Source organism: Sorex fumeus, unplaced genomic scaffold, assembly GCF_029834395.1.
Source record: "Sorex fumeus unplaced genomic scaffold, SorFum_2.1 ptg000035l, whole genome shotgun sequence".
In the NCBI taxonomy this organism is placed as follows: domain Eukaryota; kingdom Metazoa; phylum Chordata; class Mammalia; order Eulipotyphla; family Soricidae; genus Sorex; species Sorex fumeus.
In genome coordinates this window covers 25244539-25260926 of record NW_026606092.1, presented here as the reverse complement: position 1 = coordinate 25260926, position 16388 = coordinate 25244539, and the positions used below count along the sequence as shown (strand labels likewise).

The 16388-nt window shown below is 35.3% G+C and overlaps 1 protein-coding gene across 1 annotated transcript in view; it reads right to left on the bottom strand.

Moving 5' to 3' along the window:
- The window catches only part of LRP1B (LDL receptor related protein 1B), a 1985988-nt gene that overhangs the window by 598440 nt on the left and 1371160 nt on the right, over positions 1 to 16388 (bottom strand). Inside the window, exon 32 of the mRNA XM_056117551.1 lies at positions 13270 to 13419. Within this exon, the coding sequence (XP_055973526.1) occupies positions 13270 to 13419 (150 nt within the window). The remainder of the gene's footprint in view (positions 1 to 13269; positions 13420 to 16388) is intronic.

Below are 16388 nucleotides of genomic sequence, written 5' to 3'. Positions count from 1 at the left end.
ATCAAACTATCCCCAATGTGATGGCTTCTTTTTTGTTTTCAAACTGTAATTAAAATAGTATAATAATTACATTTCCATATCCACATGTAACCAAGCTCATTGAATTTCTTGGGAGTTCGAGATGCTGCTCTGTCTAATATTCATCGATTTAAAGAAGGCCTTTGATTCTGTTGAAATTGAAGTGGTCACTGGGGCCCTAGCTAAACAGGGCATTCAAACTCAATACATCAGGATCCTCCATGAGCTGTATTATGGACTCACTACCAGGATCTCACCATTCTATAAGGAAGTGATCATCGATGTCAACAGAGGGGTTTGTCAGGGTGATACCATTTCACTGAAACTCTTCAGTGCCACCCTCAAGAACATCATGTGACGACTGGAATGGGAAGGAATGGGAGCAAATATAGACAGTCGGTAACTACACCACCTCTGTTTCACTGATGGCATTGTTCTAATAACACCAAATATTAGCCAAGCAGCACAAATGCTGGTTGACTTCAACCATGAGTGTGGAAATGTTGGACTGAAGCTGAATTTCACAAAGACAATGCTCATGAGAAACAAACTCTTTCCTGACGTTTCCTTTGCTCTTAATGGAATGAACATCTTCAAATGTAACAGTTATGTGTTCCTAGGTCGAGAAGTCAACATGATAAATGACCTGGCACCTGAGTTGCACAGGAGGAATTGAGCAGCGTGGAATGTCTTCAAGACCGTCGAAGAAATAGCTAAGAGGACAAAGAACCTCTGGCTCAGGGGACATCTCTTCTACTCCACCATTCACCCTGCACTAAAATATGGCTCAGATACCTGGGCCGTAAGAAAATAGGATGAGAACACTATTGGTGTCTCCCAAAGAGGAATCAAACGAGCTATGCTTGGAGTATCACGCTTCACTCAAGTGAGAGAAGGAATCCAGAGTTCCAACCTCCATCTACGATCGAGAATCAGGGATGCTGTCTTGTTTGCCAAGACGTCGAACATCAGATGGGCTGGACACATAATGCAATTTGGCAATGACCACTGGATTAGTGCCGTCACCAACTGGAATCCAAGGAATGTCAAAAGATTGCATGGCCGTCCACCTATAAGATGGTCAGACTTCTTTGTCAAGATCCTGAACGAATGGTTTGAGGCTCTTTGTGTTTCTGGAGCGAGCCGATGCTATTGAGCTACAGTAGCATGCGAGAGATGAATGGAGAAGTTACCGGCACCTGCTCGAGCAAATTGATGAGTAACGGGATGTCAAGTGATCAAGTGATCAATAATTGCATTTAGTGAAAAATCTGTTATAGATCTAAACATACTATGTGTTTTTTATTTCAATTACTTTAAAATATCTACTATTTTACCATTTGTTCTTTGAAATATAAAACAATGATACCTGTACTGAAAAATATTTTTATCTGGGAAGAGGACAATAGGAAAAGTGCTCACTTTGCATGTGGCAGGCAGTGGTTCAGTACCCTGTAATGCATATGGGCCACTGAACATTGTCTGGGTCTCTTCTGAAAACAGAGCCAGGAAAAGCTCCTGGGCACCACTTGGGGTGATTTAAACAACTCCTCTAAAAAAAGAGAATCACATACATATTGGTTCATATTTTTAATGCTATAAGTATAAAAAACGTAGTTGACTTGTTTTATATTTTTCTGGTAGATGAGAATAGAAAAATTAATATTGAGGAATATACAAAGGGAAATCAATCACACTACTCAATGTTTTTTTAAGTATGGCAAATTTGTGGTGATTGCATTTTTCTATTTACATTAATGGGGCCATTCTTTTATTACTAATTGTAGTCTGGTTAAAAATAGTACTATGATATGCACTGCAATTGTAGTATTTATCCATTTTGTTAGGCAATTAACATTATGAAGAGCAACATATTGGAACATGGAAATTTAAGGTGACAAAAAGTGCTGGAATAATTTTACATATAGTCCTTCAGAGATTCCTTATAGTACTTTTAATGTAAATTTTGATGGGCTATTAGTTTTCATTAATGGTGGTTTGAGTACTTAAAGAAGACAACTATGTACTATACTTAGTACTGGGCAAATTGCCTGGATATATTTCATCTATTACTGTTACTTTATGAATAGTGTTATGGCAATTAGAAGAGTGATGGCTAGAAAATTTAGGTAGATGTAATTGAAGTTCCTTGAACTAGGTGACATTGATCAGTGTACACTGAAAATTTACTCATTTTTGAAAAGTCCAATTTTAAGGTTGCATAATTTACATATCAAAATTATAATAATTTTGTAATGTATAATTTAAGTTTATATACACTTAAAAATCGCACAAATGCAATACTAGAGTTGCAAATTACTGATTTTTTTCTTTTTGCTAAAATGTGGTTGTAGACCCAAATTTCAAATACTATATGACTTCAGTCTTTTTAAATGACTCATACTTTGTCCACATTTTCATTATTTGTACATTTTAAAGTATAAAATGCTTAGATAATTGAACCAGGTTTAAACAAACACCAATAAGTACAAACATATTATAATTGTTCTGACAATTACCAATGATATATCTAAGAAAACATTTTTTCATTTCTTAAGATAGCAACCAGAAAATTATTATTTTTATTTGTTTAAAAAACTCTTAATTTAAGAAACAGTCTCAATTATTATAGTACTTGATTAATTGTTTTTATCAAGTAATGTTTGAAAGTATAGAATGTCATCGAAAAGTCTTGCAAACAAAATCATCTATATAAGGATAAGTTAGTATTTCACTGAATATACATAATTTAAAATAGCATAATATGATTCATAAACATATAACTCACTCAAGTATTAAATTTTAGAGCATTTTTAAATTCAAGCAGAAAACTAGCTTCAAATTAAGTGTATTCTAAAGAACTATAATTATTTTCATGTTGACTGATTTTATGGTTTATTATTCCTATAAGCATTAAATATAATAGTTTTAATAGTCATATTTACTAGAAAGTTATTTTCTTATTAAATTCATGATCATTAATAGTAACATTATATATGATAAATTGAAAATAAAGTTAAGCACATGGGGCAGAACTAATTTCACCGTCATTAAGAATTTAAAACTCATGAAAACTAAACGCTTTCCTATTAAGGAACTGAAGCTATTGTAGGTTACTACTTTTAAGTCACATTATATGAATAATTATAAATTATATTTTAGTTGATTAACTCAATACCCGATTTGAAAAAAAAAAACTCTTGAATCAAAATATACCCTAACAGGTATTGTATAAGCACGGTTAAGTTTCCATAAAGGAGAAAAGTAAGTTGGACACATAGAGCACCACACACACACACACACACACACACACACACACACACACACACATACTCATATACGTATGTGTGCACACACATACTCATATACGTATGTGTGCACACACGTATGTATACACGAATGTATAAACATACAGAAAGGTTAAATCCACATTCTTAAAAAACTATATAAAAAAACAGACAAGTAATCAACCTGTATATTCTGTTCTTTCTTATTTATATGATCTTCCCCAGATTCCCAAATGACTCTTTCCCTATCTTCCTTTGGATATTTGTTCAACTGACTTTTCCCAGGAAAAATGGATAAGAATTTGCTTCTTAAATGCTCTGTGTTTTCTGACACTTTCCTCTTCACCTCACTGTGCATTCTTATGCCCTAGTTGAATTTTCTCTGTTAGTACCTTTCACTATCTGACAAGTTTTATTTCAATGGTTTATTTGCTTATACACTCTTCTTTTCTCCCACTGAGAATATCAGCACTTAAATAACAGATTCACTACCAGTTTTATACCCTGCTGCATTCCCTGATTCTGAAAAGTGTCTTGCTCATAATACCTCCTTTATAAATCACAAAAAATGAGTAAGTTAACCATAATTGGGACCTGAAAGTAGAGTGTCTGTATTTGAAAATCCAGTACATAGTATTAAAAATTGGCTTTTACCCTCTCTCTTGAAAAACATATCTTTCTCTCTTTTTCTCCTATCACATTTATCTTACTAAATTAATTTTAATAAAACTATTTTTCTTCACTAAAAATAATTAACTATAAAGGAAGTAAATGTTTTATTAGATCATGATTAAAAGTAGAAAGGTGTTTCCAGCATGCAGAGATAGTACAGCAAATAAGATGCTTGCCTTGTTTGCAGCTGACCCAAATTTGATCCTCAGAATCACATACGGTTCACTGAGCACCACTAGGAGTGATCCCTAAGCTCTGAGCCAGAAAATGTGGTCCCAAATTTTAAAAATTACAATTCTTTTTTTAAAGGAAAGAGTATTTTCTCTGCAGTTCTTTATTCCACAAAATTTCATATCATTTTTTATACAGACTAGATATTGATTTTATTTACTAAAACAATTTCTATCATAAACAGAGTTTGAGATGAGAGGTTATCAGACAGAATATATAACTTCAAACAGTTATTTAATTTCTTAAATTCAGACAACCTTAATGATATAGTTCATATTTTTTCACTGAATTTTGGCCTGAATAGTTACTTGTTACAAGGATTAATATATCTCCTTAGGATATTTTTTATCCACAAAATTTCAAATAGTCACTTAGCTGTGAAAAAATAATTAATAAGAATAAATAATGTTTTTTCCCAAGAATAATGAACCTGAAGTCAATATTCAATAAGAACAAATCATTTGTCTCTGCTATAAAATGACTTGCCAAGTGGACAGGGGAGTTTGTTCAAAGGGTCCAGTTGACTGTGATAGAGAGATATTAATATTTCCATGGTAAGCAATGTATGGTTAAATGTTACCCTAAAGTATGAACATTTCACTCTTGAAATGATTCTTAGCAAAACATGAATTAAAATGAAAGAAAAATATTCACACTGACCTCCTTTACAACACCCCCCACAGTCGCCATTCTCCTAAATATATATAGATGTATGTACACACACACACACACACACACACACACATATATATACACATATATATAGCAAGTGTCATATTTCACACTTTCCATACTGAAATGTTCAGACACTGTAAGAATTTTCCTGATGAACATGATTGCTTGTTTGAAAAATTAGTCATATATCAAAAGAACTTTAAACTGGCAGTTAGACAGGATCACATTGAAAACTTAGTTGTGATTCTGGATGACTCATGTTTTGAGTGTCAATTTAGATGTTACCATACTTCCCTTTCCCAGTTTTTGTGAATAATAATACTATGTGCACATTTAGAGAGCAAATTATCTCTAAATATTTCCTCAACGTACAAAAACTACATAAATACATAAGTTTAAAAATAATTATTTTAAAATTACAATATGATGAAAATTTGGAGCATCTGTTAATTATTTTTTGAACTACTCAGTTTTGTTTGTTTCTGCTTACTTGGGGGTTATACATGGAAAAAGTCAAAGTTGGGTTTGACTGTACAAGGCTAGTGTCCTACCCACTGTACTATGGCTCTGACCCCACAAATTGGCACAAATCAGTAGAAATTTTAATCTTGTTTTATGTGTTGTATAATACTTCAAATTTCTATGATTCATTTGATTATTTCAGACCACATATTTGAAACAAAACTTGCCAATATTTGCAGCACTGTAAAGTACAATCTTGAATATATCCCAGAGCATAACAGTCTAATGACATATACAATACAAACTTCAAAAGAAACAAATGATTTAACGCTAGTAAGCATGAGTTTAAAAGTTTGCTAGACTCTACTAACTGAATAATCCTGAATCATTAATGCAGGTTAACTTAGTCTTAGATGGGTTTCCTGAAATATGCAGTATAATGACAAGTCTCCCATGGGATTGCTCTGAGACACTCATGAGTTAACATTCATAAATTAAATTCTAGCATGCTACATTTACAAGGACTCTTAATTATTATCATTGAAGTGATTAATGATGTTAAGCATAACTGTGAAAGAGTATATTTAAAATGTGAAAACATTTTAAACATACAAGTTCTTGTTTTGTTTTTAGAATTAATTTATTTGTCTCTGTGTGTACGTGTACACCACTTGATCACTTGATATCCCGTTACTCATCGATTTGCTGGAGCGGGTGCCAGTAACATCTCCATTCATCCCTGTCACGACATACTGTAGCCCACTGGCATCTGCTCGCTCCAGGAACACAAAAAACCTCAAATTGTTAGTTCAGGGTCTTGATGAAGAAGTCTGACCCTCTCATAGATGGGTGGCCACATGATCTTTTGATGTCCTGTGGAATTCGGTCAGTAATGGCTCTAGTCCAACAGTTGTCTCAAAATTGAATTACGTGTCCAGCATATCTGATTTTCGATGTTTTGGCAAACGAGACAGCGTCCCTGATTCTCAATTGTAGATGGAGGTTGGAACTTCGGATTCCTTATCTCACTTGAGTGAAGCCTGATACTCCAAGCATAGTTCTTCCGATTCCTCTTTGGGAGACCCAAGTAGCATCCTCATCCTACATGTACATAAAGGTAAAGGCCCTCCCGTTGATCATCGATTTGCTCAAGCGGGCCCAGTAACGTCTCCATTGGAGACTTTGTTGTTACTGTGTCTGGCATATCGAATACTCTCGGTAGCTTGCCGGGCTCTCCGAGAGGGGCGGAGGAATCGAACTCGGGTCGGCCATGTTGGCCGCTTGTAAGGCGAACGCCCTACCCGCTGTGCTATGTGTGTGTTTAATCCTTTGAGAATAAAAAACTATATAATTTTTCTTTTCTTGTATCTTAGTGTAAATATGCAGTATGTGCCCTAAATGATTGAATGTAGTTTCACCTATACCTCATTCATCTTCTTCCTTTTCAATTTAAATCTTTTTATTTAAAGAATTTTCCATTAATATTTACTTTAATAAATATTTAAACTACAATACAGTTATGGTTGTGATCAATTTACATAAATATTTTCTTGCTCGGATTGAAAATATATTTGGATTTCTCTGGCAGATGTTTTTGAGTGTAAATGGTCGTTGTTTTATTTATTCATTGTCTATTATTTATTAAAATATACTCAGTGTAAGCCCCTTGCTGTGTTTCATAAATGATGCATCTATGAGTAAAATGTAGTTCCGAATTATATACAAGTGCACTATGTTCCCATATTGGAAAAAATACACACACAATTTGTACATTAGAAATCAGAAGGTTTTAAAGAAGAAAAGGGAAGAAAGTAACCTCACGCAAAGCAAAAATTCATCCCCTTTTTACATGTAGGGGAGAAATACAGTAAACTCTGATTTAGAAAAAAAATCAACTTGACAACATCTGATGTGAACTTGTATAAAATAGAAGAAATGGCTCCTTAAATTTGAATACTGACAAGAAATTACAAATGAACAGACTTAAGGCCATGTTATAAAACAGTATCTAGGATACCTTATGTAGGTTTCTAATGTGCACCTGCAGTATTCCAGCGTAAGCTCTTACTAACACTAAATGTCTTGGTAAGATATTTCCAAGACTCACTGCTGGTCAATTATAAGATGCTATAACAATATCCCATAATTTATCTTAAGAAATAAAAATACAGGCAGTATAGTGACAGTACAGAGAATAGGGCAAACATCTTATATGCAGCTCACCTGAGCTCAATCCCTGGCAATTCATATAGTCCCCAAAACCACCAGGAGCGATTTCTGATTGTGGAGAGAGGAGGAATCCCTGAGTACTACCAGATGCAGCCCCCAAATAAACAAAACATCCAAAAATGTTGATGTTTTCACCAGCTAATTTTACTGTTATTTACCATATGTATATGTGTATATATATATTTTAAGTTACATATCTTATATATGTATATATAATTTCCAAGTAATTTCATTCTGTATAACATATAGCAGAAGTCTGAGAAAATTTATATCAAGTGTGCAAATCGGTTCTGTATTCTTAGTCATTATGCCAAATTATATTTTGAAGAAATGAATACAGAATTCCACTGACAAAGCATACTGAAATTACTTAAGACTTTTTTTTTTTTTGTCATTACCTTACTTTCTCTCAGTCAGCAAGGAGATTAGACAATTGTTAAGTGTTGTGTTAGAGAAACTCTAGTGGGAGTATTTGGAACACTTAATCCCCAACAATATTAACATACATTTATTCTAAGACAAATGAATAAGACCTTTTCTGATATCCAGATATCTTTGAAAGCATTTTAATCTTACAGTGTTGGCTTTATTGTAAGAAACTATCAGTGCACTGGGAATTTCCATAGAACCTGTTATGATAATTTCAATTTTGTGAAGTGAGTCTATGAAGACAATGAAGAAATGTCATTAAGTTACATTCATTAAAGCCTTTCAAGGGCTCTCTAAAGAATAAATGATTAGTTTATATTTAACACCGATTTAAGACAAATTTGCCACATTTACAAAAGTAACCTTTGATTATAAAACTGAGATAGCTTCTAACAAAAAACTGAAAATGCACTTTTTCTTTGATCACTCCTATTAGTACTCAAAAATCATTGACTTTCTAATGTTAATATATTCCAACACTTCTGGTAAATTTATGTGTAAAACAGATGAACAAGATTATTTATTTATTTATTTATTCAGATGAATAAAAGAAAAATTAAAGTAAACAAGCTTAGAAAAATGGATATATTTTGTGTTTGCTTGTAGCTCAAACATCCTAACATTTTAAAGAGAAATTAATCAATTTTTATTTTATAATTTGATGAGTATTTGGAATAACTTTAGATATTTATAAAAATTTTAAACATTTATTATTCTTTTAAATTACTATTTTGTATTGGGTATATCAAGTATACTGACATCAATTTTTGAAAAAAGTAATTTGTGTCCTGCTTGGGGAATTTTTGTGGCTTTCCTATTTACATAATTTAAACACTATTTATGAGATTCAGGTGAGTTAATACATGTGCAAACACAGAAGGCAGATATTAATTTTATATTGTTGAATAACATAAAATAATATAAAGGCTGCATTTGTGGCCACGCGACCTCTTATTGTCTAGTTCTCAGTCTTAGAGAAAACCCAGTAACAATGATGGGTCTTATTCCCCTGACCCTGAAGGAGCCTCCAATATGGCACTTGCTAAAATCTCAGGGCTAGGATGAATGGAGACGATGCTGGTGGCTGCTTGAGGAAACCCATGAACAACAGGATGACAGTGATACAGTTTATATAAAGGTTACTTTATTGCCTTATAAAAAAATTGAAAGAAAATTTTACTTTAAAATGATCTATTTTTCAGGTATAATCCTCTGCCATACAAAGACAGAGAGGTGGACAATTAGACAAATATAGAGCTCTAAAATAAATTTCTTTAGATATGCAGAATTTGATTTCAATCAATTGCAGCCATTTTCATAAGAGCAAGACAATGCTCTGTAAATAGCAAAAAAAAAAATGTCCAAAAGCTTAAATTATCGGAAAGGGCCTTGAGCACAGTGGTAGGGCATTGGCCTTGTTAGAGGCCAACCCCAATTTGATTCCCAGCAGTCCAAATGGTCCTCCAAGAAACACCAAGAGTGATTCCTGAGTGCAGAGCCCAGTCACAGCCAGGTGTGACCCAAACACTGTCCCCTGCCCCAAACCCAAACTGGAAAAACATTTTAAAATTTCACATTTTATTTATTTATTTATTTATTTTTAAATTTATTTCTTTATTGAATCACTGTGGGAAAAGTTATAGAGCTTTTGGGTTTAGGTCTCAGTCATGTAAATATCAAACACATTTCCCTTTACCAATACTTATTTTTAACCGCAAACCCCAATAGAACCCTACCTCCCACCCCTCCCAATTCCTGTGAGGCAGATGAGTTCTAGTTAATACTCTATCTACTTTGACTAGATACATTGTTTCGATAGAAGATGTACAATTATTGTTTAGAGTTTACGACCCCCCCCCAATCAGACATGCTAAAACAGCGTTATGAAATGATTTGCTTTCTACAGCTGGGTTTAAGAATAAAATGATGTCGCATGGCCGCTATTGCAGCCGCGTGGTTTTGGATTTCTGCTATTTTACTTATTAACCCTGGAAGTATTTCTATTAAAAGTTAGATAGTTAAGAGATTGGTTTCTGTGCTCTGGAGTCGTGGCCCTGCTGGAGAGCCGCTCGTGGGGGGCAGCTGGTGACCTCGGTCGGGAGTGAAGGACGGCCCACTACACCCCCCCTTCCCATGAGGTCCCTGCCGCTCCCACCCCCGGCTCAAACCTGCTGTCCACAAGGCTCCCGTGTGGCCGCCATCTTTCTTTCCAGAGAGGATTGGGCGAATGGAGCAACACCCTTTCCCCTCCGGGCAGGCATGCTGGCGCGGTTTAACACATAGTCCATTTGCTTTTCTGCTCCAAGCGGGTGGCTTTCTGTGCTAAGTCCTTGTGCTTCCGGGGCTGTGGCCGTGCCGGAGAGCCGCTCGTGGGGGACAGCTGGTGACCTCGGTCGGGCGTGAAGGATGGCCCATTACGTCCCCCTTCCCATGAGGTCCCTGCCCCTCCCACCCCCGGCTCAAACCTGCTGTCCACAAGGCTCCCATGCGGCTGCCAACTTTCTTTCCAGAGAGCAAAATTTCACATTTTAAATTCCTCACTTGGAGAAAGATTCTTTCCTTTCTCCCTTTCCTTTTCTTTTTTCTTCTTCTTTTTTTTTTAATTTTGGGGACTTTGGCCATTATCAACAGGACTTTTACACCTTACAAGAACTCAGGGGACCATATGAGGTGCAAGGGATTGAGCAAGTCAGACACCTTTAATCCTGTACTCTGAGGCTAAAAATTATCTTTTAAAAAACAACTAATTCAGAGAAACAATTAAGAAAATAAATAGAGAATGTGATGGTAAATGGCAGAAATTCAGAAAAAGAATGGCAATAAAATTAAAAAAAAAACTACTAAAATATTTTACTCAGTGACATGGTACAAATCTAAAATGGGAGATCCGCCAGAGAGTTCAGTGGGTATGGCACTTGACTTGTATGTGGCCGACCGTGGTTCAATCCTCAGCACTCCATACAGTCCCTGGACCTTCACCAGGAGTGATCCCTCAATGGGGTGCCATTGGTAATACCTGAACAAAGCCAGGTGTTTCCCAAAACAAAAACAAATCCTAAATTGCTGGAGGGCCCCACAGCTCCCGGAGAATGCTCCAGGTCCCAAACAGAGACGATATCACTGGGAGATCCCAGATGGGGTAGGTGCTGCATCCCACCTTCTCCAGATGGAACCCCGGTGACCATGAGCCTCTACAAGCATAGCTCGGGCATGCGGGAACCAGGACAGTTTTTCCAAACTTTTTTCCAAAGACATCTCTTTATATACAAAGTTATCAATGGAAAGTAAATCATCCAACATCTCTCCCTGAAAATCAGGCTTAACTCTTTTGCAAACCACAACACCCAAAAGGAGAGAGAGAACAGAGGGGAATGCCTTGCCACAGAGGCAGGGTGGGATGGGGGGTAGGAGGGAGGGATACCGGGATCCATGGTAGTGAGAAACGGGCACTGGTGGAGGGATGGGTATTTGAAATAAATAAAAATAAATTAATTAATTAATTTAAAAAATCCTACAAGAATAAAATAAAAATAAACTAAAAAATGCTCAATTTTTAGAATTTAAATTTTATAAAGTGCTTTGATAATCACATTTAATGGACCCAAATTCCATTATTAATATTTTATAAAACTCCCCTTTCGGGGATGGGGCAATAGTGTCATCTGTAGTTGTAGTTGTCTTGCATGTGGACAACTTGAGTTTGATCCCCAATACTCCATAAGGTGCCCACGTCCTGCCAAGAGTGATACCTGAACACAGAACCAGAAAGAAGCCTGGTGCATTCCAAAATTTACTTAAAACATCTATTATTTTGACAATGTGGGGAAGGGGGTGTTGGACCACACAAGCAGTATCCAGGCTTTATTACAGGATCTGTGCTCAGAAATCACAATTGACAGTACGTTGCAGACTATTACAGTGCTGAGGATAAAACCTTGGTAGGACAAGTGCATGATAAATGCCTTAACCCAACTACTTTTCTCTGGATTCAGACAAACACACTTTTTAAAACTGCTTTTATATCCATTTCCACGTGACTTTTACAATTTTGTGACATAGGCAACTGAAATCTGTATTGTTCAGTTCTAAAAACCAAAAAAATAGATAATTTAAGCTCTCAATTTATGAATAAAACAATTATTATCTTAACTCATAGAAATATGATTTATGAGATTAGCTTCATGTTTATACATTTGTACTTCAGAAACAAGATTTTATGCACATAAAAAGTACTAAAGGTATGCTGAACTGAAAATTTTTCATATACACTGTACTAATCATTTAAAAATACCTCACAGTATTTATACTTCATTTATTTTAATTGAGCAATTTTAATCTAATTGAAATAAAATGATAAAAACACATTTTCCATAAAAAACGTGTCAGTATTCATAATAGCTTATACTTATAAATATCATATACTTATGAAATTCATCTCTAAACCCCAAATTAAAGCTTATATTAACTCTTTGAAATAATGAAAGAGATGAAAAATGTGTAGTCTAAGTAAAATAACTAGTTTACTAATAAGCTTACAATGTTAAATTAAAAATTATGTAGAGGAATACCATAAAGAATCAGTTTTAGATGAGGAGCTTATTTGTTATGTTATTTCTCATATATTTTTAAAAATTCAAAACACTGTTATTAAGTTAAAACAGAGCAATCAACTTTCAGCACCAATACAGTGAATGTTGATTATATTTTTATGAAGAGTCATTCCTCTACCCTACTTTTCTACTGGTCTTACCTCTCTAGTACCTCACTCTCAGAAAACTGACCAAAAGTAACAGGAATGAGGCTCAACTAAATACAATAGCTTTTGTTCTACTATGGAAAGTTATTTTTTGAAGATTAATTTTAATTACTGGTCAACAAATGTTGTGGTCTTATCTTTCGAATTATCTGAGTGAATTAAGCAATCATTATAAAAAGATTCTATTGATTTGACTTTATTGTGACAAATAAATAGCCTATACACTTTAGGACACTTCAGTAAAAGACAGGAAATTATAAAATATTACAAGTCACTGTAAGCAAAGAATAAATAACAGCAAAGTTAGTATTGCTAGTAGAACCAAGTACTTGAGCTGTATAATCTTACAAATCTGTTTACCAAGATTAAACAATGAAACTAAGAGATGTGCATTTTGAATGTGTTTCTGGTTCTTAATGGCACAATAACTTTCTTCAGCGTTTAACTGGTCATCATTAATCAGTCTGCAATCAATAGAAAGCTTCCTGACTATAGAACCATTCCACTTACCCATGATGGTTAGGGCTGTAGCTTTTGTTAATTCTTCTTTCATTGACTCTATTACTTCTAAATTACCACCATCCAGGTTGCATCTATTTATGGTTCCATTTCCAGAACTGATCCAATAAAGCTTATTTTCCGCATAGTCTATTGATAGACCTGTAATTAAATTAAACAAGTTAAACAAAACTGTTACCACTTAAATTGTAATATTCACCTAGCACTGGATTTGAGAGGAAAAGAAAAACTTGTAGATGCAGAATTCTGTCTTAAATATGTTATCTAATTGGAAATATCTAACAAATATCTAATAAATAAAAATTTAACCGTCAGTATAAAAATATATCTTTATAGACAATTAAGTTATTTTTGTTGATTAACAATAATCCTGACATTGAAAATGATGACTTCCATTAATGCATAAGAAAAATAATACTTAAAATAGTTAACTATCCATTTGTCATGGACATTATAAAAATATTAAGATTATTTTTGTTAAAATATACTGCCTGACCTCATATATATATATATACATATATCTATATCTATATATATCAGAGTCTCCTGCCCCTATGCCTGGCTGTCCTCATTGTGGCCCCTTGTAGGGGAGAGAGTTGAGTTTCTCTCCCCACCCCCGAGCAGAGCCCCAGCAACTGAGGACCTCCGGAGCCAGCCACGGCCATGCTGGTACCACTCTCCACAAGTCCGGACGGGCCTCATGCATGAAAGAACTGGCAGAGGAACCCAGGCATACTGGTCCTGGGGCTAAGGTCTCCAAGCCTACTTGAATTGGGACTGGGCCTTCTCCACCTAGACCCTCCATCTTCCAGTAGGTAGGCATCACACCCGCCAGCTGCTGCCAACGCCAGGTTGGTCCCATCAACGGCCAAGACGTAGAGACTATAAAACCGAACTCCCGCAAGTGAATGTGGTTGCACAACATCTTATTATCTTATTTTTCCTTTGGAGAACATGGCAGGCTACCAAAAGTATCCTGCCCACACGGCAGAGTCTGGCAGACTTCCCTTGTCGTATTCAATATGCCAAATACCAGTAACAATGATGGGTCTCACTCTCTTAATCCTGAAAGAGCATTGAAATGGCTCTTTTAAAATCTCAGGGCTAGGACGAAGGAGACGTTACTGGTGCCTGCTCGAGGAAATCGATGAACAACAGGATGATCGTGATCGGGTGTATATATATACACACACACACATGTCACACGTCAGAGCCTGGCAAGCTACTCATGGTATATTTGATATGCCAAAAACAGTAACAATAATGGACCTCATTCCCCTGACCCTGGAAAGCCTCCAATACTGCAGCGTTGGGAAGGACGAGTAAGAAGAGGTTGCTAAAATCTCAGGGCTGGGATGAATGGAGACAATACTGGCCCCTGCTCATGCAAACCGATGAACAATAGGACAACAGTGATACAGTGGTATATATGTTAGTCATTATGAATTTAAATACTATCAACACTAATGTTTATAGTATAGTCCAACCCCAAATCTACTGAAGTGTCTACAGTTCATCACCATGATCTCAGACTTTGCTCCTGCCCACCCACCTATTTGCCGTAATAAACTCAATTTTGTAGACCAGAAATTTCACTTCTGGTTTTATACCCCAAGGGCTCAGATGGTCTTTTCTCAAAGAAATTTACACTGCTATCTTCATTGCAGCACTACTCACAATAGCCAGAATCTGAAAACAACTAAAGTATCGAAAAACATCTTTTGTTCTTTAGCCATTTGTTATTCCATTACTATATATGCTCCATTATATGAGAGATCATTCTGTGTCTGTGACTACTTCTAACTGACTTTGCTCAGCATATTCCGCCTAGGAGCAAATTGCATGAGAGTTCTTTCTTCTTATAGCCAAGTGGTATTCCATTGTGCATACTTTCCATAGTTTCTTTGTATGGTCACCAGCTCTTGGGCACTCAAAGTGTTTCCAGACTTTTGCCATTATTGCGATAAATTCAGTAACTAAATCTGTTTTCAGGAGAAAGTTTCTGGCTCCTTGGGGTAAATACCCAAAAGATGGATTGCTGGATTCCACCAGCAGCGGACAAGGGTTAGTTTTCTCCCTACATCCCCACATAAACTGATTGCTTTTGTTTTTTGTGAGATGTGCCAGTCTCAATGGTGTAAAATAACATCTCGTTAATAGTTTGATTTTCATTCCCCTGGTGATAAGGAATTCAAGACACATATTCATATCTCATTAAAGTCAAACTATGAGAGGGCCATTTAAATTTTAGATCATTAGGTATTTATTCTCTTTGAGTATCTTGCTGATTTGAGTTTTGGCATTCTGCCTTCAATTAAAAGAATGGTACTTTAAAATGTAGCCATAGGAAAACCAATCTTGTGCTTCCCAATATATAGGGTCTGGAAGTAATAACTCACATAGTGATTTCTATATACAAAGTCTCAGGGGTCCGAGCCCAAAAAAGCCACATGTAGGAAATATAACATTGTAGCTGACCATATTTCACTCTGTACTTTGGCTGCAAAGAAACAGAAGAGTCAAATCTGCAGCCCTAATACTTTAGTAATTGTACATGAATTGAAATTACTAACTTCTGTCCTGGCTTCATTATACTCATTTATTATTTTTGTTCATCCTGACCTTTCAAGTTATTATTTTCATCTGGTCTTTCAGGGAAGCAAATTTTAATTATCTTGACCCCATTCTTGAAGGCAAGAGTATTTTAATACTGAATGTGCAGAATTCAAAGTAACCTACTGTCAAAATTTTCTCATTCACCTAATACCCTGCGGCTCTTAGACTCTCAGGCGATGTAAACATATACGTACACAAACAAACACAGTTCCTATACAGAATGGGCATATTTTTACAGCCAGCATTCACTAGAAGCTAGTACTGAACATCTTACTGTGTTGGCTGCTTTAGGTTCTGAGTGTATAGAAGAAAAGAGCTCTGTCATTATGAGTCTTTTATCTTAATTCCTAATCTGGTGTCTGTATAAGAGAAACATATATGAACACTAGATTGATTTATTTTTAGTTAATGCTTTTATTGTTCCCATTATGAAAATTTAACTTACAGTATTCTGTCATATTCTGCCTTTTACTGCAGAAACCCTCACTCCATCA